At 50.6% G+C, this 18,863-nt stretch overlaps 3 protein-coding genes across 3 annotated transcripts; 1 reads left to right on the top strand and 2 right to left on the bottom strand.

Moving 5' to 3' along the window:
* Positions 1-653: 653 nt before the first annotated feature.
* On the top strand, positions 654-6,188 carry RAC3 (Rac family small GTPase 3). Its single transcript, XM_075111516.1, has 6 exons — positions 654-813; positions 3,155-3,226; positions 3,506-3,623; positions 4,263-4,325; positions 4,792-4,951; positions 5,069-6,188. The coding sequence occupies exons 1-6, from the start codon at positions 779-781 to the stop codon at positions 5,197-5,199; spliced, it is 579 nt and encodes a 192-aa protein (XP_074967617.1). The 5' UTR covers positions 654-778; the 3' UTR covers positions 5,200-6,188.
* DCXR (dicarbonyl and L-xylulose reductase) lies at positions 6,179-9,628 on the bottom strand. Its single transcript, XM_075111513.1, has 8 exons — positions 9,518-9,628; positions 9,341-9,438; positions 8,906-9,060; positions 7,795-7,837; positions 7,386-7,485; positions 7,159-7,223; positions 6,949-7,066; positions 6,179-6,474 (listed from the first exon to the last, which is right to left on the bottom strand). The coding sequence occupies exons 1-8, from the start codon at positions 9,573-9,575 to the stop codon at positions 6,371-6,373; spliced, it is 741 nt and encodes a 246-aa protein (XP_074967614.1). The 5' UTR covers positions 9,576-9,628; the 3' UTR covers positions 6,179-6,370.
* Positions 9,629-10,605: 977 nt separating this feature from the next.
* RFNG (RFNG O-fucosylpeptide 3-beta-N-acetylglucosaminyltransferase) lies at positions 10,606-18,776 on the bottom strand. The gene is made up of 8 exons (XM_075111512.1): positions 18,327-18,776; positions 17,446-17,494; positions 16,836-16,938; positions 16,308-16,461; positions 15,197-15,285; positions 14,941-15,106; positions 13,488-13,573; positions 10,606-13,277 (listed from the first exon to the last, which is right to left on the bottom strand). Exons 1-8 carry the CDS (start codon positions 18,717-18,719, stop codon positions 13,211-13,213), a joined length of 1,107 nt encoding a protein of 368 aa, XP_074967613.1. The 5' UTR covers positions 18,720-18,776; the 3' UTR covers positions 10,606-13,210.
* Between the last annotated feature and the right edge of the window lie 87 nt (positions 18,777-18,863).

Genomic DNA, 18,863 nt, shown 5'->3' with positions numbered 1-18,863 from the left:
TGGAGCGAAAAGGCTGTTGTGGGTGGTTAAGCTAAAAATGGCCACAGGTTTTGGCTCTGAACTAACGTAAAAGCAAGAAGCTGGGGATCCTCTTGGAAGGAGAGAGCCTGTGTTGAAGCTGGATAGCCTGTGGATGTTGGGACGCACTGTAGGCCAGCAGGTAAGGGAAAAAGCAAAGCCTGTTGTTTTAAGACAGTACCGCTCCACGAGTCATCTCTGTTCTTGGCAGAGTAGTGGAGAGGTAGGGGAATCCAAGTCATCTCTATGCTCTAGGATTTTTGCTGCCCCATCTTTGTTCCTCAGCAGCTCGTGGCAGATGATGGTGAAGTTCGCAGCCAGGTTTTAAAGCTTTGCCCTGGAGCAGGCAGCCGCAGGCCGGGGGAACCGGCCTCTGCAAGGTGCTGTTTGCCCCTCGGGGATGGTGTGCGCCAGCAGCCGGGGGGGCAGCGGGCGGCTGCCCGGAGAAAGGGGTGCTGGGGGTCTGGGGTCCTGGGGCGGTGCCGGGCGGTGCCACACCTGCGCCCCGCCCTTCGCGGGGAGCCCCGTCGTCCCCGGCCAGGCCCCACGGGAGAGGCCCGTGGCGGAGCTGAGCGGGCCGGCAGGAGGGCTCCCGCCCCCGTAGCGGCGGGGCGGGCCCGGTGCGACGCCCGCTCCGCCCCGCCCCGCCCCCGCCGCAGGGCTCGGCTGGGCTCGGCCGCGCTCGGCTGGGCTCGGCTCGGCCCCGCCCGCCCGGGCTGTCACTGCGGCGGAGTCGCGGCGGCGCCGCCATCGCGGGCAGATGCAGGCGATCAAGTGTGTGGTGGTGGGCGACGGGTGAGTGCGCGGCGGCCGCGGGGCCGCCCCGGCCGCGCCCCGACCCCCCGCACAAAGCGGGCCCGGGCCCGCCGGCGCCGGGGGAAGGGGGGGGGGGAGGGCCCGGCGCGGCCCGGCCCCGCCCCGCCCCGCCGCCCGGGAGAGCCGGCTCCGCCAGCGGGAGGCGCGGCGGCGGCGGGGCCCGGCCCGGAGCGCCGCGGGGCCCGGCCGGGGTGGGGCGGGCGCTCGGCGGGGCTGCGGCCGCCTGGCCGCGGTGTCCCGGCCTCGGCCCCTCACCTGCGGGCGCCGGCGGGAGGCGCGGTCCCCCCTCCGGTGAGCCGCCGGGGTGCCCGGGGGGCGGCCCTGCCGTGCGCGGCGGGGACGAGCCGAGGCCGAGCGGGCGCCGCTGCCTCCGGCGAGAGATCGGGCCTTGCTGCAGCGGCGGCGGCCCTTACGGTCCGGCCCGGCGCATCCCGCGCCGCCTCAGTTCCTAAACTTGGGTCTTCGTCCCTTAACGCTGCTCGGTTTCACATCGAGGGCAGTGCTGCCTGGAAAGCAAATCCCTCCTTCTCTCGGGCTTTAAATCTGTTTCCTCGTTATTTTATTAGGTGCCTATATTTTGCAATTTTTCATCGTACCAGCGGGATCCATCACAAAGTCCTCCCTAAAAATCTTGGATGTTCACAGATTCCTCTCGTATCTCAGGTTCTCCTCGTATCTCCTTTTGTTGGTGGTGTTCCAAGGTGAAATACGTTGCTGTTTCTGATTCCACCATGTGCCTCTTGCCATCCTTCTCGCTCTTTTCTTTAGGTTTTTCCTATATGCCTTTTTCTGAGAACACATCTGTATGCAAGATGCAGGCATGCAGTAGATTTATGGTGCTTTGTAACTTTTTGTAGCTTGTCCTGCATATCTTTCCCCGTAATTCCTGTTTGCTTTGCTGATAACCACAGCGAGCGCAGAGCTGAGGTATGGGGAACTAAACATGAACTGGTCATAGGCAGGGACTGGTCTTCCCACCTTCCCATGCATGCAACCCCCGTCAAATACACATTTGGAGTGAGGCTTTCCACAGGTTCTGGCCTGTGGGAGCTAAAGAGGGGAGCAGGAGGAAGAGCCACCCACCAAAAGAGCACAGCCTTCTTGTGGAGGGGAGAGCAACAACTGGGAGCACAGTATGTGGGAAATGGACTCAGCTGAAGGTTTGCAGTCCGGTGTTTTGCTTTAAGACTAAATTGATAGTGCAGAGACTAAATGAACTCCAATACCAAAACATTTTAATCACAGATATGTGTAGTTTTTTGTGAGTTACCTGACTTACCTGTTTGGCAGGAGAGAGGTCACAGTTCAGGAGGAATGTTGGGCCAGTCAGTATAGTGGTTCCTTACCCACTCTCCCTGTTCTCCAAGGGACGGGACCTGATCCAGGGCAAAAGCCAGGTGGATTACTTAGCAGTTCTCACTGTGTTTTGTGTCATCCTGGTGCAGGACTGTGTGCCCCCCTGGGGTCTCTCGCTTACTCCTGATGTCTTTCCTTAACTCCAGTTATGGAATTGGGTAGAAAATACCCATCTCTGTTCAGCTTGCTCGGGCACCTAACAGACAGCCTTCCCTGACACTGGTGCTCATGATCTGTTTCTCTGGAACGTTCTCTGCAGTTCACAACTTGCAAGGTTGTTTACACCCCCAGTACTCCTCTGTTCTTACAACTAAGCTTTTCCCTGATCCTACAGGACTAGCTAAAGTTTACATGCTTAAACTGTTGCCAGGCCCAGCCCCTGCCAGCTGCCACCACTGGGTTGACCATTCCCATCAGTCTTCAGCAAAGCCCTGAGCTGATATTTTCAGTGGTCTCTGCTGATGCCAAAATCTCTTTCCAAATTGAAAGTGGTCAATTTTAAAGTTAACTTTTGTTTATGGATACTTCCCCCCCTTTTTTTTATTTATTGACATTGAATTCCTCTATCTGAAGAGCTTGAGTAATTCTGTGTTGCACATTTTTTCACCTCCCTGTTTACCCATTTTGCCAGATTATTATGGATGTGTTGAACCCAGCACAGAACCCTAATTCATTCCCTCTCTTTTGGTTCCTGGAGCAAATATATTTTTGCCTGATGTTTTGCTGAGGCTGAATGGGTGGGGAAGAGAAGTGTGAGACAGCAGCGTCAGGTAAGTGCTCAGGCAGGGTGCGTTTTGTGAGTTCAGGCCCGGCCCCTGACAGCTAGAGAATTCCAGCCTGCTACAGGTTTGTTTTCTCACATGATAACTTTTTACCTAACCTTGGTTTTGGGTGGGGAAAGGGTGAGTTTTACAGAGCTTCCTGCCGTACCCTTCTTTATGCTTGTCACTCTTGTCCTCTGCAGAGCTGTAGGGAAGACCTGCTTGCTGATCAGTTACACCACGAATGCCTTTCCTGGAGAATACATCCCCACTGTGTGAGTAATGGCCTTGGGCTTCAGTGGCTTTTTGCTCTGTAGGCACGTGTCTGTAAACATTGGTTTTGTAGGTGAGGAGAAGGCTGTCCCAAATGAGATTATGAACTTCACGCATGAGGATGCTGCTGCTGGTACGGCTGTGTATGTGGGGAGGGCAGACCATCCCCACTGGAACTGTGTTGCAGTGTCCTATCCTGATTCACTGCCCCCTCGGATTTTGTATAGAGAGATGTGTGGGTCACAACAAGATCATCACTGATGGGGACTCTTCCTTGGCAGGTTTGATAACTATTCTGCCAATGTCATGGTAGATGGAAAGCCAGTGAACCTAGGCCTCTGGGATACAGCAGGGCAAGAGGATTATGACCGACTACGGCCTCTTTCCTATCCACAGACGGTGAGTGCTGGGGATGGAGTGGCTTGTGACTGCTCCTTCTTGGGGACAGGGAAGCTCCCAAGGACAGCCAGGCTTCTTTCCTTTGAGGAAAGTCTAAGTTCCTGCAGCTGTAACTATAATTCTGGTTGTTTAAGAAGTATCACAGCTGAATTTCTCCTAAGAGGTTGTCCTGTTCTAGTCCCTGCTTCGCTATGGTGTTTGAACAGTTATGTGTGCCATAGGGAGGCTCAAGTGAAAGGAATGTTGTGGGGCTACTGTGCAGCCGAGCCACGTTCCATATTCCCATTTTCTCTTGGTGGCACAGCTCACCGTTGGGCTGCACTAGCAGTGTTTCCCTGGCTGCAGCAATTCCTACATGCCCCCCTACCAGGGCTGAAGCCCAAGGCACTCTTAAGGTATTGTACCACAGGCTCTTAACCTGCGGAGCCTAGTGTTATAAAAGAGATGAAGTCATACACTTGAAGTCCATTCCTTCCCTATCTGAATTAGTTTAGCACCCTTAATGGGGAAAAATTTCTTACAGCCACAGTCCTTGCTGGTATTGGAGGAAGTTGTCCTCTAAGAGGCTCCTTCTCTACCCTCCCTCCATTATCTCTGGCTGTTCCTTTCTATGCCACTGACCCTCTTGTTTCCATACAGGATGTTTTCTTGATCTGCTTCTCCCTTGTGAGCCCAGCCTCCTTTGAGAATGTCAGAGCCAAGGTAAAGTATTCTTCCTCTTGGTGAAACAGTGGAAGGGAGGAATCAGTGAGGTCCCCTGCCCCACCCAGCACCACACCTACGAGCCCAAAATTTCTAGCAGTCCTGTTTTGATAATGGAAGTTCATAGGCTGCAGGTTTTAAGAGGGGCCTACTCTTGGCTTCTTTGACTAAGTTTTTGCCGTTTTGAATCTGCATCTTAAAGTAGATAAGGGATGTCCTAGAAGCTAAAGCACCATGTGCAGAGTTGGCTGGCACCGTCTGTCACGATTCCACGTCTCCACACCTTCATTATAACATCTGCACCAATCTCTTTCTGCAGAGCATATTCACAACTATAGGCAGTATCCTGTTCAGGTGTTGCTACCATGTCAAACAGTAGTAAAAACCTTGTTCCTAACAGTAGATGCATCCTCATGGTTGTATCCACTGCCATAGCTACTTTTCTTATCATGTCTCTCTGTTGCAGTGGTACCCTGAGGTCCGACACCATTGCCCAAACACACCCATCATCCTGGTGGGCACCAAGCTGGACTTGAGGGATGATAAGGACACCATTGAAAGGTTACGTGATAAGAAACTGGCCCCCATCACCTACCCCCAAGGTTTGGCCATGGCTCGGGAGATTGGTGAGTCTCATGTGCTGGCAGATCTCCCTGGCACTGAGCTTTTTGTTGTGGAGTGGCTGAGGGACCGTGTGTCCTGGTAGGACTGGAGTGGTTGAGCTGGAGCTCTCTTTTCCCTAGGGTCGGTAAAGTACCTCGAGTGCTCTGCCCTGACGCAGCGGGGCTTGAAGACGGTGTTTGATGAAGCCATCCGGGCTGTGCTCTGCCCACCGCCTGTGAAGAAGCCTGGCAAAAAGTGTACCGTGTTCTGAGGGCTGTGGCCTAGGTGCTGGCTCAGCATGTTGTCGTCCTCTGACAGATTGCATATTAGCTGGGTGTTTCTGGAGGGGGCTGGGATGTGTAGGGCCCTTCATCATGTACGAAGTCAGTGTTTTTTAAATGTCTCTTTGATTTAACGTCAGTGTTGATGTGAAGGGGCAGCGGGGGCAGGAGACTAGCTGGGGGCTGTACAGCCCCAGGGGAGGTACAATGGGGAAGGCAAGGTAGCCCCTTGGGGCAACAGGCTGTTTTGGCTCTCCTGACTCCAAGCTGAAAGGGCTGAGACATCCATCCTGTCCTGGAAACACCTGGTTTTGACCTGCAGGTGAAACAGGGGGTGAATATCCTCGTGGGAGTGGGAAGGGAGCTGGTATGAATGGTGCTGAATGAGAAGAGCGGCTGGGAGAGTGGTCGGGTCTCCCTGCCCAGCCTACTGTGGCTAATAGTTAACAAACTGGTGCTCTAGCAGATACGTGCCTGAGACTGTTAAAAGAAATCATAACCAGCCCCAGAAGGGGTTGAAGTAAATAACATATGAAGCTGAAGAACTAATCATTAGGTGCTTTATTGGGTACTAGCCAAACTCAGCGAGTGAGACAGCTCTGTGCAATCAATGTATTTGCCTTTTTGTGTGTGCACGCCCTCGGACAGCGTGGTGCTGCTCCCTCCCATCAGTCTTTGGCAGGGCCTCCCCCCCCACCCCCCGATCCAGTCTCTGCAGAGCAGGGCTGTGGTTGTTGCCTCTGTTTTGTTTTTTTCTACTAAAGACAGCAAAGGAAGCAATGAGGAGTCTGCTAACTTCCTTCCCTTCCCACTGAAAGTGCAGGCGGGCTCTGTGGATTTGGATGGAAGAGGGAGAGCTTCTGAAGGGTTGTGGGGGGGGAATAGGGTTGGAAGAAAGACAGGTCCAATTTATAATCATCATGTAGAGTGACAAGATAAAACCTTATTTGGTGCAATAAACATTCTCCATGACGGCGTATGTGAGCTTTATTATATAGCAGCCTTCTAAAGGTAATTTTCTGCCTCACTTCTCACACAGGTTCCAGCCCTGCTGCCCCTCTTCTCCAGCAAGACTGGTCTGTGTCATTGTTTTCTATCCAGTTTACATCTATGCAGGACTAGTATGAAAATTAAGGCCAGGTGTGAAATGCAGGTGTCATCTTAGGAGACAAGAAATCCCCCATCAACCATCAGCGAGCTGCCAGTTGTCATAGCACTCTTATCACTCAGCAAGAAGAGAATGCTGTTCACCACATCATCCACCTCTGGAATCAAACAGAGGACATCCAATGCACCCCTCAAATTGAGCTAGAAAACAAGCATCCCAAAAGGTATGCCTCTGACCTCTACAGGTAATTGGAGCAGGGAACTGTCTCCACACCCAAACTGTGCTTGACACAGTATCCAGGACAGTGTGGCTGAGAACTGGACATCACAAAGTCCTTGTTGTGATCAAACGATACTTGGTTCACAGCAAGCACCTACACTCCCCTCCCAGTCACATTTGTGAACAAGAGAGCAAGTGCATTTCACTTGTCCTAAGATGAGAAGGCTGTAGAAGAGGGGAGATACGGCTGATTCTTGCCCTGTCCTCACCAAATGCTTTAGGAATTCAACCACAGCCATCCAGCGGAGTTGTGACTTTGCCCACAAAAGGTACTATGGCTGTGATGCCAGACAGAGGGGAGGCTTGGATGAAACAAAAGAGCCCAGCCTGGCAACCAATCTACACCACTGACCTGCAAATTTTCCCAGTGGAATCCGATTAATCATCTTAGCAGATTTCTTAGGGTCACTCCAGTTAATTCTCCCCATGTCGGTCATAACCACTGTGGGGTTCACAGTGTTCACCCTAATCTGGGACCAAGAGCAACAAACAACCTAACCACAGTGCTCTGAGAAGAAATGCTCAGCTTTCACACTTCTCTTTCTCTCAGAAAGAATCCTACCTTGTGGGGTCCCAGTTCCATTGCCATTACCTTGCTCAGCATATCCAAAGCACTTTTTGTGGAACCTTCAAGAGACGGGAAAAACAGGAGGCATTTAAGTGCGTAGCCCTTGGTCTGGATCACACAGAAGTATTTCACTGCCCAGAATCGCAGCCAGCAGCTTGGTGGCTGTGGGTCTCCAGCTAGTCAAAAATGAGGGGGGCACTGCTAAAGCTATGCATACTTACAGTAAACAGCATGATCCTGCAGAGCACGCTGAGATGCCTGGCTAGAGACATTTACGATAGCACCTGGCACCCCCTGTGCAATCATCTGCCGAGCAACAATCTGGGGGGGGGGAAGAGAAAAAAAGATGCCAGAATTGTAACAAGAGAAATCATTATTTCATTCAGTAGGAATCTTGCTGGGCTATTATGGTAGCCAAAGAGCAAAAACATCCAGAGGAAGTAAGTCCTCACTGCCTCCCACTTATGGGAGAGAGTGAAAGCAGGAGTGAAGGGGCTGTACGTGCAAAGTGTCAGGTTAACTTTGGATTACAGTCCCTTTAGCCCCCACAGTGGACCCTTATCTCCACTGTGCAGCACAACTTAGTCACTACTGTTTGTGGAGACAACTGCAGTGACAATTCTTCCTCACCTGGGAAACATGAAGCACAGCCCCAAAATTCACATCAAGAGACCTACAAATAAATCAAATGTAGAAGTTACGGAGGGGGTTGCAGCCCAGGCCAGAGAGGAGTGGTTTTGGGAGGCAGCAGAGGACAAGGGTCGCTGGTCTCTTGGGACCACTGGTGATACTCTAGAACACGACACAAGTGCCGGCTGACTGGCTAGTGAGAATGATTAGCTGTGCTTTCAGCAAGAAACCGCTCACTGGATGTCAGCGATTTAGTGTGCGTGGGGAGGTGCACGCGTGCATCGTCACACTTCTAGCAGGACTCGGCTTTTCTTCTGTCTGCCATGTAGTCCTTCCTTGGTCAGGTATTTACCTTTTAGTTCTGCAGACTGGTCCTAGTAGAATCCATACACTTTATACTCCAGTCACAAAGGAATCTTTTAGTATAGGCTGACAACAGCCATTCTTCATGTAGGGACAAAGCATGACCCATCTTCCCAGAAGGAAGCAGACTCGCCGTATCCTGCATCTTAAAGCTTAGCCCCAACTAAACTATGGATCTTTTGAGAAAAAGAGATGTCATGTTATTGCAGTCAACAAATTTAATTTTCCGCTGTGAAAGGTTTATGCTCCCTTACCTGGCTTTGTCTTCTCTGTCTGAATTGTCTTATTGACAACTGCCTTTCAATTTAGCAAAGACCGAGTCAGAGCTAGACTGGAAGCTCTGACCTCAGTTAAGAGCAAAAGGCACTCTCCGGTGTAGGCTGGCTGGCACGTGCATGCCACCATCCAAGTGGTGAAACTGCAGGTTCTGGCTACTCAGTAACTCTGGAATTTTGCTGTGTTTCCTTTTGATGTTTACAGGGTGAAAGGTGATTATGTAAAGTATTAAAACACAGTAAAGAAAAGAAAGTGGGCATAAGCAACACCAGTCAAACCACTGAGAGAGGGACCGCTGAGTATTTCTAGAAGCGTGTGTGTCTGTCTGCCTGGTGCCTTGCACCGGCTGCTTTCCTTCATAAGAGACATCAATCTGTGGGTAGCTTTGCCCTAGTTTTTGCCGTTGGCAGCTTTGCAGAGGTTCGGCGGGCAGCACCTGCCCGCCATGGACCCGAGGGCAGCGGGCACTCACCGCTGCAGGGCGTCCCGCGTCACATCCAGGAAGGGCTGCAGCACCGCCACGGCCGCGTTGTTCACCAGCAGCTCGAAGGGTCCCGCCGCGCCCACCGCCGCCTCCGTGGCGTCCCAGTCGGCCAGGTCCAGGCACAGGGGCTCGATGCCGGGGCACTGCGGAGATGGTGGGCTGGGGGTCCCGGCTCAGGCTTGTCCTGGGGCTGTCCCGAGGCACGGGAAGGCGTTCACGGGATGGGAGTCCCAAGGCTGGGGGGTGTCTGTCCCAAGGCCGGGGCGTCCCAAGGCTGCGGGGGGTGGGGCGGTGGGGGGTCCCACCCAAGGCGAGGGGCGTCCCTCCCACCCAAGGCCGGGAGGGGGGGAGGGTTCCAAGGCCGGGGGGGATCCCTCCCGTCCCTCCCTCCCTCGGCCGGGGGTCCCGGGGGCCGGCCTGTACCTCCCGGGCGAGGCTCTCCAGGTCGGCCGCGGTGCGGCTCAGGGCGGTGACGCGGGCCCCGGCCTGGCTCAGCGCCACGGCCACGGCGCGCCCGATCCCTGCGGGGGAGACGGCGTCAGTCCCGGCCCCCGGCCCGCCCCGGCCCCCCGCCCGGCCCCCGGCCCGCCGCCCGGCCACCTTTGCCGGCCCCAGTCACCAGGGCCCGGCGGCCGCAGAAGCTCGGGTGCGGATCCATGCTGCGGGCGGAGCGCGGCCTGGGCGGGCCGGGGCCGAGGCGGGGCCCGGCAGCGGGGCGGCCCGAGGGGGCCGGCGCTGGCGCCGCTGAGCCTCGCCGCTGCCCCGGCCCGGGGGGCGGAGGGCTGGCGCCGAGGGCCGGGGGCTCCAGGCGCTACCGGGGGCGCTGGGCCGCCGCTCGCCGGGGCACCGGCAGGGAGGGCAGCCCCCGGCTCCCCCGAGGGGGCGCGGCGAGGAGCCATTTCGGGGGTCGCCCGGCGAGAGGCAGGCAGGGGTGAGTTTTCTTGGCTCTGCTTCTCACCGAAGAATCGCAGTGAGACCCCACAGAAAAACAGGCTTTTTGCCAGGTGATGAAGAGACCTGCCTTCTCTGCCCACTTGCAGGTGGTGATGAGGCTTGGCGGCAGCCCTGGTCTAATAGTCATTGCCTAGAAAAATCGGCCGCACGTACGCGGGCTCTGCCGGCCTGAGGACCCTGGCACGTGTGATTTCTCATGCAGCACGCGTGTGACAGCAGCAACATGCTGGAAGGTGTAACAGAGGAACAGGCTAGAGATAGTTAAGAGGTTATAGATAAGCTGCTGCACCACAGCTAACTTCCAGTGACAGGCAGCATGGCAGGCCCAACTCCAGATTTGCAGAGCTGCCATTGTGTCATGGTGGAGCAGCACAATTATGCACCCTATTAACAGCTCTGTTTGTAAAACTACCCAATTCATGTGTTGCTTTCTGAGGACTCTTAAATTTAAGCGCTACTGTGGCATATCTAGTAAGTGCAGACACAAAACACGAAGGCGCTGAGAAAAGTTTACAACACTCGGCTTGTTCCTTACTTCAATTCTTTTACTTTGTTAATAATCCTCTACAAGGATTCTTCTCATCCATATTTGTTCCTCTGCACATTCAAGTCACAAGGTTTTTGGCCATTTGGCATCACAACAGCCTCACAGGAGGCTGCAGGTTTCTGGATTACAGGGTTTAGGTTCCCTTTTTGGTGTAGAGAACATTTCAAGAAACATGACAAGGCACAGCTTCTGACATATTTAAATATTTATTTTGTAGAATCGCTTTACATATGAGACAGTAGTTTGATTAAAAAGCTGCATCCTGATATATCCACACAGCCTACTGTATTGTCAACACAAGAAACCTTATAAGAAGCTTGAACACATTCAACAGTTCAGTATCACCACGCAGGAGAATGTGGTCCTTTTTCAGCCTAACAAACACCCTACCAGCTTAGAGTACGCTGCCTCTTTGGTGACTTAGTAACCCTAGTTTAGGGTGACCAGCGACTACAGTGTGAAACTTCTACTACTCAGTTTTGCTGCCATCCATATGAAGTGTCATTTTTGAACTGCAGTTTGCCACATAATCACTACCTGGTCCATGCTGCCTGTGATATCTTACAAGAGGCTGCTACCAGTGGAAGAGGAATAAAAGCTCCAACAGAAGAGTTCAGAATCAGTGTTTGAAGACAAAATCTCACCAAAAGGTCATGAAGTTTCACAGCTTTCTGCTACAGGAGGTTGAAAACAGAGCCTAACAAGTGTTTAAAAAAAACCCCAAACAATAGATACAAGGAATTTCCAGAGCTATTAATGACAAATCATTAAACCAAAGGAAGCCTCAGTACTAGTAAGCAGAAGACCTAATAAAGAGGCAGAACATACCACAACCTACTGTTCCGCATGTCCTCCTCTGTTTTCTGTAACAGGCTGCCAGCGTAACAGGTGTACCTGTTGTGGAACAGCCACGGTGCTAGCTGGGCTCTGATCTGATTCCCTGCAGCATTCTTATTCCCATACCTCACGGCCACCTTAGTAGACATGAAGGAAAGGAGAAATATAAGAATGAGCTGCAGGACTGTAGCAAGTAGCAGTCAGCTTGTTTGCTCCTCAGTGGAATTAACTAAAATCATGCAGAGAGGACAATGTACCCAGGTAAATGCTGAAAGGTTTGTGTTAAAAATAGAGTGCAGCGAACAGTTTATTTCAGGAGGCTGACACCTCTGCTAAGTTTAATACTTGAATACACTGCAGGCATTTGCCTACATTATAGCACTTTACAAACGGCAGGAAGTTAAGCAACTAGCTGAAGTCCACAATACAGCTCAGCACAGCTGTTTGGAAATCTGAAACTTTTGCTAGGTCTGCATTTGAGCTGTTAGTCATAGTTCCAGGTTATACAATGTCATTCTATTATTCTCCCCTTAATTCAGCCTCAGACTCTAGCACTAAACAGGTAAGTATTTTTTTAAGAGTTTGTGAGAGTTAACAGTGGTTTTGCAAAGTCCTTTTTTTTAATGCTGTTCTTTATGTCAGGTAGAGATGCACATGGCCAAAGTTTGGGCTAACAGAAAAGCAGTGGAATGGAACCCATTCCATTTGAACAGAAAAAAGACCAAACAAACATAAGACCTCATTTCTTCTACTTTCAAAACTAAGCTTACTTTATTTAAAAAGCAGCAGTAGGTGATACTGCACCAGCATTGAGCTTCTGCCTTTGTGCGAGTGTGCAGTCTCCTTTTAGTGATTGCATGAACCATTTACTGAAACATTAAGTAGTAGAGTAAAAATAAAAACACTGATCTAGACCTTAAGGTAATCCAACGATTATCTGAAGAAGCTGAAGTGGAGTAACCACAGTCATACAGTTAAGGGTCCTCAAATGATACCATCAAAAACTTCCTCGGGGCGCTACAGCTATCTAGCATTCCTCCTCCCTCACAGACAGCAAAAGATACAGCACAACTTCAGAAGCCGGGCATGTTTCATCAGCCAGTGAGCATGCTCTGGCTCATACAACCTGCTGTGGGCAAAGCAGGAGAAATGATTACCATCTAGTCTGGCAAATATTTCTTCAGTATCAAATATCAAGGGAATAGTTTTGGACCTGGCCGACCACCATCGTAACCAACCACCACTGCAGTTCAGCTAGTAAGAGAGCCAAGTCTGACAATCACCTCCATGGGAGGTACACATGGGCTACAGGGGAGAATGTGCACTGTAAGCAACTCTTATCCAGTCCTGAGTAAGCTTACCCTTGCACAGGGTTTTCCGATGACAAAGGATTTCTGCCTTGTTTTGCCTAGCGATTCCAGGATTTCTGGTGTTTATAAGTGGACCCTGTTCCGGCCCACAGGTAGAGTTTAGATATGGGAGGCCACAGAAGCTCTTAAATAATTCTGATTCCCAAGCAAGACGAATGAGAACTTCCCCTCTCTTGTCACCATGGGGACTACAGTCTGCTATAGCACTCCAGCTTCAAGACGATGGCCTCTGAAATCCCCTAGCAGTAGTAAGAATGCTATCATTCCAAGTACAGCATTTGCCTAGGATGTGTCCAAGCACAGATTCATGTGACATCAGATAAAAATGTAAAGTGACTTGTACACATATGACTGTAGTCATTATACGAAGAGCCACTGGACAAAAGAACAAGGATTCTTCTTGGAATGTCCCAGGCTGCAGCTGGACAAACCACACCTTATTCCTTTTGTAAGTAGAGTCCCTCTACCTCCTTTGTAGATACCTCTGGTTGTCTCCCAGAGGAAGAAGAAAATAAAAATAAACCCCCAAGAAGTCCACCACAGCTCCTGTCTTATGCAAACTAGGTAAGATACAGGTGTCAAGAATTATGACATCTTCTTAGCGGGGCACCAGATAGTGTCAGGATAGAGCAGACAATGGACAGATTTAAATCTATGAAGAAAAAAAAAATTAGATTGGAATTCTCCATACAAGGAACATACTAGCATTGATGTGCAGCAGTCTAATAGAGCAGAGAGGGTGGGTCTACCTGCCTTTGGCACAGAAACATGAGAAAAATAACCCCATTAGTGGGTTTGATCACCTTACAGTTGGTAAACATGAACAAGGCAGGGAGATCTTGCTTTGGAAGCGGACACTCACCGGGTTGGATCTTGCTGAAGGCCAAATACTCCTCCCACACTCACAACATTGTGTTTGTTCTCAGGGTCCCCGTAACTTAGGGTTACCTGTAAAAGCAAATAAATATTTGCAAAAATTGTAACACTAACACAGAAAACCAGAGTGGATTATTAATGAGGTATGACAACTCCAAGGATCCTGTCTGATCTGAACAGTGGATACAGCAATACTGGCACTGAATGGTAGCTACCAAATGGACCACCGCTCATCTAAAGGCAATGGGGGAGAAGAAACAAAGGAGCTGAGCGTTGCATTGTCCCGAAGGATGAGTTACAACTGTAAGCTGTGTAAGGACATTAATCCTGCTAATGCCTAAATAACAAATGTTCATCCTCACCAGACATTGCCTGAAGTCTGCAATAGTAGTGTCCTAGCACAGAGGGATAATAGAAACATTTGGATGTTAAATGGCATGCAAAGGACTACCATGTGACAAACCTGGCAAAAAAGTTTAGGTCTCTGGAACTCCGATTCAGTGCTATTCTTAATGCAGTGCTTGTGTGGAAGAAATTTTCAGATGCCAGGTACAAGATGACTTACATTTTCTTTCTAACTGTAGATTTCCTGGATTGTGGGTTGGCTGTTACAGTCTCAGGGAAACAATGATCACCGAAGAAAGGCTGTATTCAGTCTACAGTTAAATTCACTAGCATGAAGGAGATTACATCACGCTGGAATTTGGCCCCAAGTGCACATTTCTGCTGCCTAATGCAATTGCCAGGAAAATATAACCAAGCAGTTTGTAGGGGCAAAAAAACCACACTCTCATTTTTTCATGGTGCCAAACAGTACAAGGCAGACAGAGCTTCTGGATAGCCTTATGGCTCCACCTACTGCCCGTGAGTAAAAAGGTATCCCAGCAATTAAAAACAATACTTGATTTTTCCTAAGAAACACTGATTAGGTTTCTTGACTTTCAGACAAGTTATCCTTACAAATGATCAAACATTTAACAATGTCTTAGTTATTGAAGCGGTACTTGCTATAGCTGCGACACTAGCCTTTCTGAACAGAATGAATTAAGACTGAAACTTTGTTGGGCAAAACCAGAAATACTTTCTTACATGGCAAGCAAACTAAATATTGCCTCCTTCTACACTTGCTGCTTCTGTGACTCATGGAAAGTCAGAGTTCAGATGGAGATAGGGAACACCATATCTGAGATGGGGAACACCATATTTAGGCTCAGTGTAGCAGAATGTGTCCCCAAAGGAGGGAACAGCTGCATGACCTAACTGGCTAGGGTGAAAGTATGCTTTGTACCTAAATGAAGGAACTGGACAGGACGCAGCTCTAAGCGAGTCTGTAGGCATCCTTCTCTGCTGAAGAGTGCTAAGTCTACTCTAAGAAAGAATATTCTTTCTGATCAGATTGAGGTGTAATTGTAAGAACAGGACATGAGGCTTAGCCCTACCTGCTGCAGCACAGACTCGCCTTGTAGTCTCTGCAGATTTTCCAGATGGGAATGGAACAACGGGCTGTGCAGCAGCTTTACCTCCAGCAGCCCTTCAATGATGTAGCCAATAGTGCAGTCGTCGGGAAGACGCACTCTTTCTGCGGTACTGATGAAATTGCCTAGGCTGTGAGACAGAGGATAGGAGACAAGATGAAATATGCTTTAAAGCCTACCAAACACATATTGACGGAGCTCAGCTAGGAACAGCATTTACCTGGCCCAGGGACTCATCTTGAGGGCAAGACCTCTGCTGATACAGAATCCTGCTCCACCTGTGGCAAACCAGAATTTCACGGTTGTCTTCTGAAGAGCAACAAGAAAAACACACAGTAGTTACTGATAATCAGCTTTTTCCAATTGGCTGGGCAGGGGAGGGAACTTGAGGTTCTACTGGACATCACATACTGCACTTGAGTCAGAACAAGTCTACAGATTAATTCCTATTTCTTTAGGCTGCCGAAAGCTCTGCTAGCTGTTCTCTCAAAGGAAACTCTATCCCAGAACTGACAGCAAGGGAACCATCAAGTTAGCACAACTGAGGTAGCATACATGAAATGGGAAACTATAGTCCCGCTCCTACCCAATTCCGCCTGTCCCCTGGCCATTCTAGCCAAGGGGCACAGCCAGCTCAGCATTCCTGAGGAAATCGAAGGTGGTCCATTAGCCACTTAGCTCCATGTCCAGGGAGACCTTTGTTGTGCAGAGTTTTGCCTAACAAGCTGCTTTGTAACGAACCTCTTGCCCAGTGGATTGATTTATCTTTAGGCCTGTCAGTACAGGCAACCGGGTGAGGACCTGTCCTTCAGCACATGTACCTTCTGACTGAGACATGTTTGCTTCCTCTTCCTGGAAACATAGTAACCGCTCAGTATTGGAAGTGCCTTATATACCCAGAGAGCCTTTGTCACTCACCTGAGGTTGGTTCAAGATGATGACAATGTGATACTGCTCTCAAACTAAACAAAAAAACCCAAACCTCAACCCAAACCCCGAAAACAAGGAACACTCCTCCTAGAACCACTAAAGGAAAAGACAGAGACAAGGTGGGGAGAGGCCCTACTCACCTCAGCCTGAGGGACATCACCAACATACATGAGTAAAGGAAGAGAAACGGACATCCACCCAGGAGACAAACTCTATTTTACACATGCATTTGAGGTCAGATCAAAGGTTCATTTAACCCAGCACCCTGCCTCTGAAAATGACCAGTGCCAGGTTCATTGTGTGCAGATTACATCGCTTGGTTTTAAGGGGGAATCCTATGAAGGCTTTTAAAAGCTTAGAAGGTCAGGCTGTCTCTCAGACTAACTGCAAAGTTTGCTTACTGATCCATCACTTTGGACATGGTCAGCTGCTTCGATGGGATGGTCCAGACTCGGTCGCCCCACATAGACATCCTGGCTGTGTGAGAAGGCAGATAAAAGACGCAAGAGAGTCCGAGGGTTCACATAGTTGTCATCGTCCACATGGCAAAACCATCTTCAAACAAAACAAAGTAAGAAAGTTACTGCAAAGCAGTGACAAAGAAAGGAGTTATAGGTTTACAGCTAGGTCTTAGAGCAGAAAGCATTTCCCATTGTCCCAAATTACAGAATTTGGAAGCTGAAAGCATCCCAGATCCTAATTCTGGAAAGAGGCTGAGATTAGTAACCCCTTTTAGATTATCGTCCTTTCTGTCTTTTAGATGATGCTTGTTTACAAACATTACTTCATGCTGTGCTCCCTTCCCTATGCTCGTCACCACATTTTAGCTAATACCGCATTCCTTACTGGAGCAGAGGAGGTTACTCAGGTTTCCTGTGAACACAGAACTGGAAGAAACAAAGTCAATCAGAACAACGTGTTTCACCTACTTTTGCCCAGATTCCAGGAATTTATCATATTCCACAGACATCTTGCAGCAGAGAGCTTGCCGGGTATGGACAGCAGAACAGTTGGTGTTGATCATATGATCCCCTAGAAAAATAAAGATCAGCCCTTTCAGGTTTGAGAAACATGTGTAGTCCAAGAAAGACTGCAAAAGAAGTGCACATTTGGCAGTAGTGCTGTATGTCTGAAGTGCATATGGTGCACACATGGAGACTAAACTGCAGGACAGGCAGGGCTCTTGGGTTATGCGTATGGCATGCAAGCTGTAGAGTACATAAAAACGTGTGAGTGCAAGGTATATAAATAGTGCCATAAGACTGTGTGCAAAGGAAATACCTAATGTAACTCTGGTCCAGATAGACTTAAGCTTACTAACAGGAAGGAAGTGGGTGAACCCAGTATTCAGGAAGTTCCAGGCATCTTGTCCAGGTGGCAAGTAGCACATTCTCCTGTGAAAGGAGAAGTTTTCTCCATTTTCTCCACCTCAACTTTCCTAATTGGTCGTACAGCATGAAATAAGGACTTCTAGGGAAAGTATGACAGGAAGAAAACTCAGTTGTACCAGACAGCGTGCACCTATGCGCCACAGCTTACCTGCTTTCAGGCGTAGCTCCCGATCCTCCCAGTCTGTGAATATGAAGGTCTGTGGGAGACAAAAATGGGTTGGGAGAAAGGTGTGTCCACATTTAAGAATTTGAGAAACTAAATTTCAACTTTGCTTAGTTGCAGTCAGAATTTTGAACATTCTGTCTTATTAGTTTATTTCATGGGAGCAGGGAGAACCCCAGCAGCTTCAGCCCTTGCCTTCTTTGATAAGTTTTTGCATTGCAAACCAGTAAACTCATTTCAGTAAAGCATCCAAGGTTTTACTCTCCTCATCTAAGGGTTCAGACAACCAATTACCAGATAGGAATGACTGTCTTTTTTGGTAGTACCTCCCCCTGGAGCCACTCTGTAGCTAGGAGTCACCCACAGCTGTTAAGCAAGCTAAAAGGGAAGAATGAAAGTCAGGGTACTGGCAAGTGCCAGGCAGTAACACTGTCTTGTCCCAGCTGCCGGGCAAAATTGTATTAATATGCTTGAATATACTGAAATTCCCCAAGAAGTGAATAAATTCTATGTTGCTCTATGGAAAAAACCTAAGTTGCTGAACCACTTAGTCCAAAATATTGGCTTAGATACATCAGCACTAGGGATCTTTCACTCTCACGTAGTATTTTCCACAGTTGCACAAAAGCCAGCAAACTATTTCTGCTTGGTCTCGGGATCTGCTTCCGATCCTGGACTGCATGTAACCAGCTTAATCAACAGCGAGCTCTTTGGGAGGCAGGTTCAGGGGAGCTACTCGGATAAGACGACCTTCCTTGGCCTTGCAAGGAAAGATGTTTTTAACACATGCGAGGAGAAACTCTGAGAGAAGGCACGGCGGGAGAAGGCTCCCGGCCACATGTCCCTGCCCGCCGGCGAGGCCTCACCTGTCCTCTCGCCTGGGAGATCCAGGTTTGGAGGAGCAAGTCCAGCCGGCTCTTGTGGTACTTCCTCGTGGTCTTCACCGCGATGAAGATGTCCTTCAGCTCCAGGCTCTCCCTGCCCGAGCCCCCGGCCGGCCCCGGCCCGGGCCGGCCCTTCCGCGCAGGCTGGGGGCTGCCAGCGAGGCCTCGACCCCCAGCCCCCGGCCCAGTCCCCCCGGAGCCCGCCCGCCGCGGCGGGGGGGTCCCGCCAGGCCCGGTGGCAGCGGCGGCGGGCGGCGGGCGGCGGCGGGGCGCGGCGGGGGGCTGCCCCCGCGGCAGGAGGAGGAGGAGGAGGGCGGCGGCGCTGAGGGACAGCAGGAAGCAGGCCTTGCGGAGCCCCAGGCAGGAACCGCTCATGCTGCAGCCCCGCGGGACCCCGCCGCGCTGCGCGGACGCCTCATGGCCCCCCGGGACCCCGGCCGGTCGCCGCCGCCCCCCTCCTCCGTCCCGCCGCGTTCCGGGCAGGCGGCGATAGCTCCCGACGGAGGGGAGCGCCCGGGC

This window comes from Phalacrocorax aristotelis, chromosome 16, assembly GCF_949628215.1.
Source record: "Phalacrocorax aristotelis chromosome 16, bGulAri2.1, whole genome shotgun sequence".
Classification (NCBI taxonomy): domain Eukaryota; kingdom Metazoa; phylum Chordata; class Aves; order Suliformes; family Phalacrocoracidae; genus Phalacrocorax; species Phalacrocorax aristotelis.
Note: the sequence above shows the minus strand (reverse complement) of the source record. Positions and strands in the feature narration are given on the sequence as shown.

What these genes read in the sequence shown, in the direction of transcription:
- RAC3 (XM_075111516.1), top strand. Translation starts at nt 779, where the DNA reads ATGCAGGCGATCAAGTGTGTGGTGGTGGGCGACGG. An exon ending in GGAGAATACATCCCCACTGT is followed by an intron (nt 3,227 to 3,505) that starts GTGAGTAATGGC and finishes CTTCCTTGGCAG; the next exon opens with GTTTGATAACTATTCTGCCA. An exon ending in TTGAGAATGTCAGAGCCAAG is followed by an intron (nt 4,326 to 4,791) that starts GTAAAGTATTCT and finishes TCTCTGTTGCAG; the next exon opens with TGGTACCCTGAGGTCCGACA.
- DCXR (XM_075111513.1), bottom strand. Translation starts at nt 9,575, where the DNA reads ATGGATCCGCACCCGAGCTTCTGCGGCCGCCGGGCCCTGGTGACTGGG. An exon ending in CTGTGCTTCATGTTTCCCAG is followed by an intron (nt 7,486 to 7,794) that starts GTGAGGAAGAAT and finishes CCCCCCCCCCAG; the next exon opens with ATTGTTGCTCGGCAGATGAT. An exon ending in TCCACTGGGAAAATTTGCAG is followed by an intron (nt 6,475 to 6,948) that starts GTCAGTGGTGTA and finishes GTTTGATTCCAG; the next exon opens with AGGTGGATGATGTGGTGAAC.
- RFNG (XM_075111512.1), bottom strand. Translation starts at nt 18,719, where the DNA reads ATGAGCGGTTCCTGCCTGGGGCTCCGCAAGGCCTGCTTCCTGCTGTCC. An exon ending in TCTCCCAGGCGAGAGGACAG is followed by an intron (nt 17,495 to 18,326) that starts GTGAGGCCTCGC and finishes TGTCTCCCACAG; the next exon opens with ACCTTCATATTCACAGACTG. An exon ending in AAGATGAGTCCCTGGGCCAG is followed by an intron (nt 15,107 to 15,196) that starts GTAAATGCTGTT and finishes TCTGTCTCACAG; the next exon opens with CCTAGGCAATTTCATCAGTA.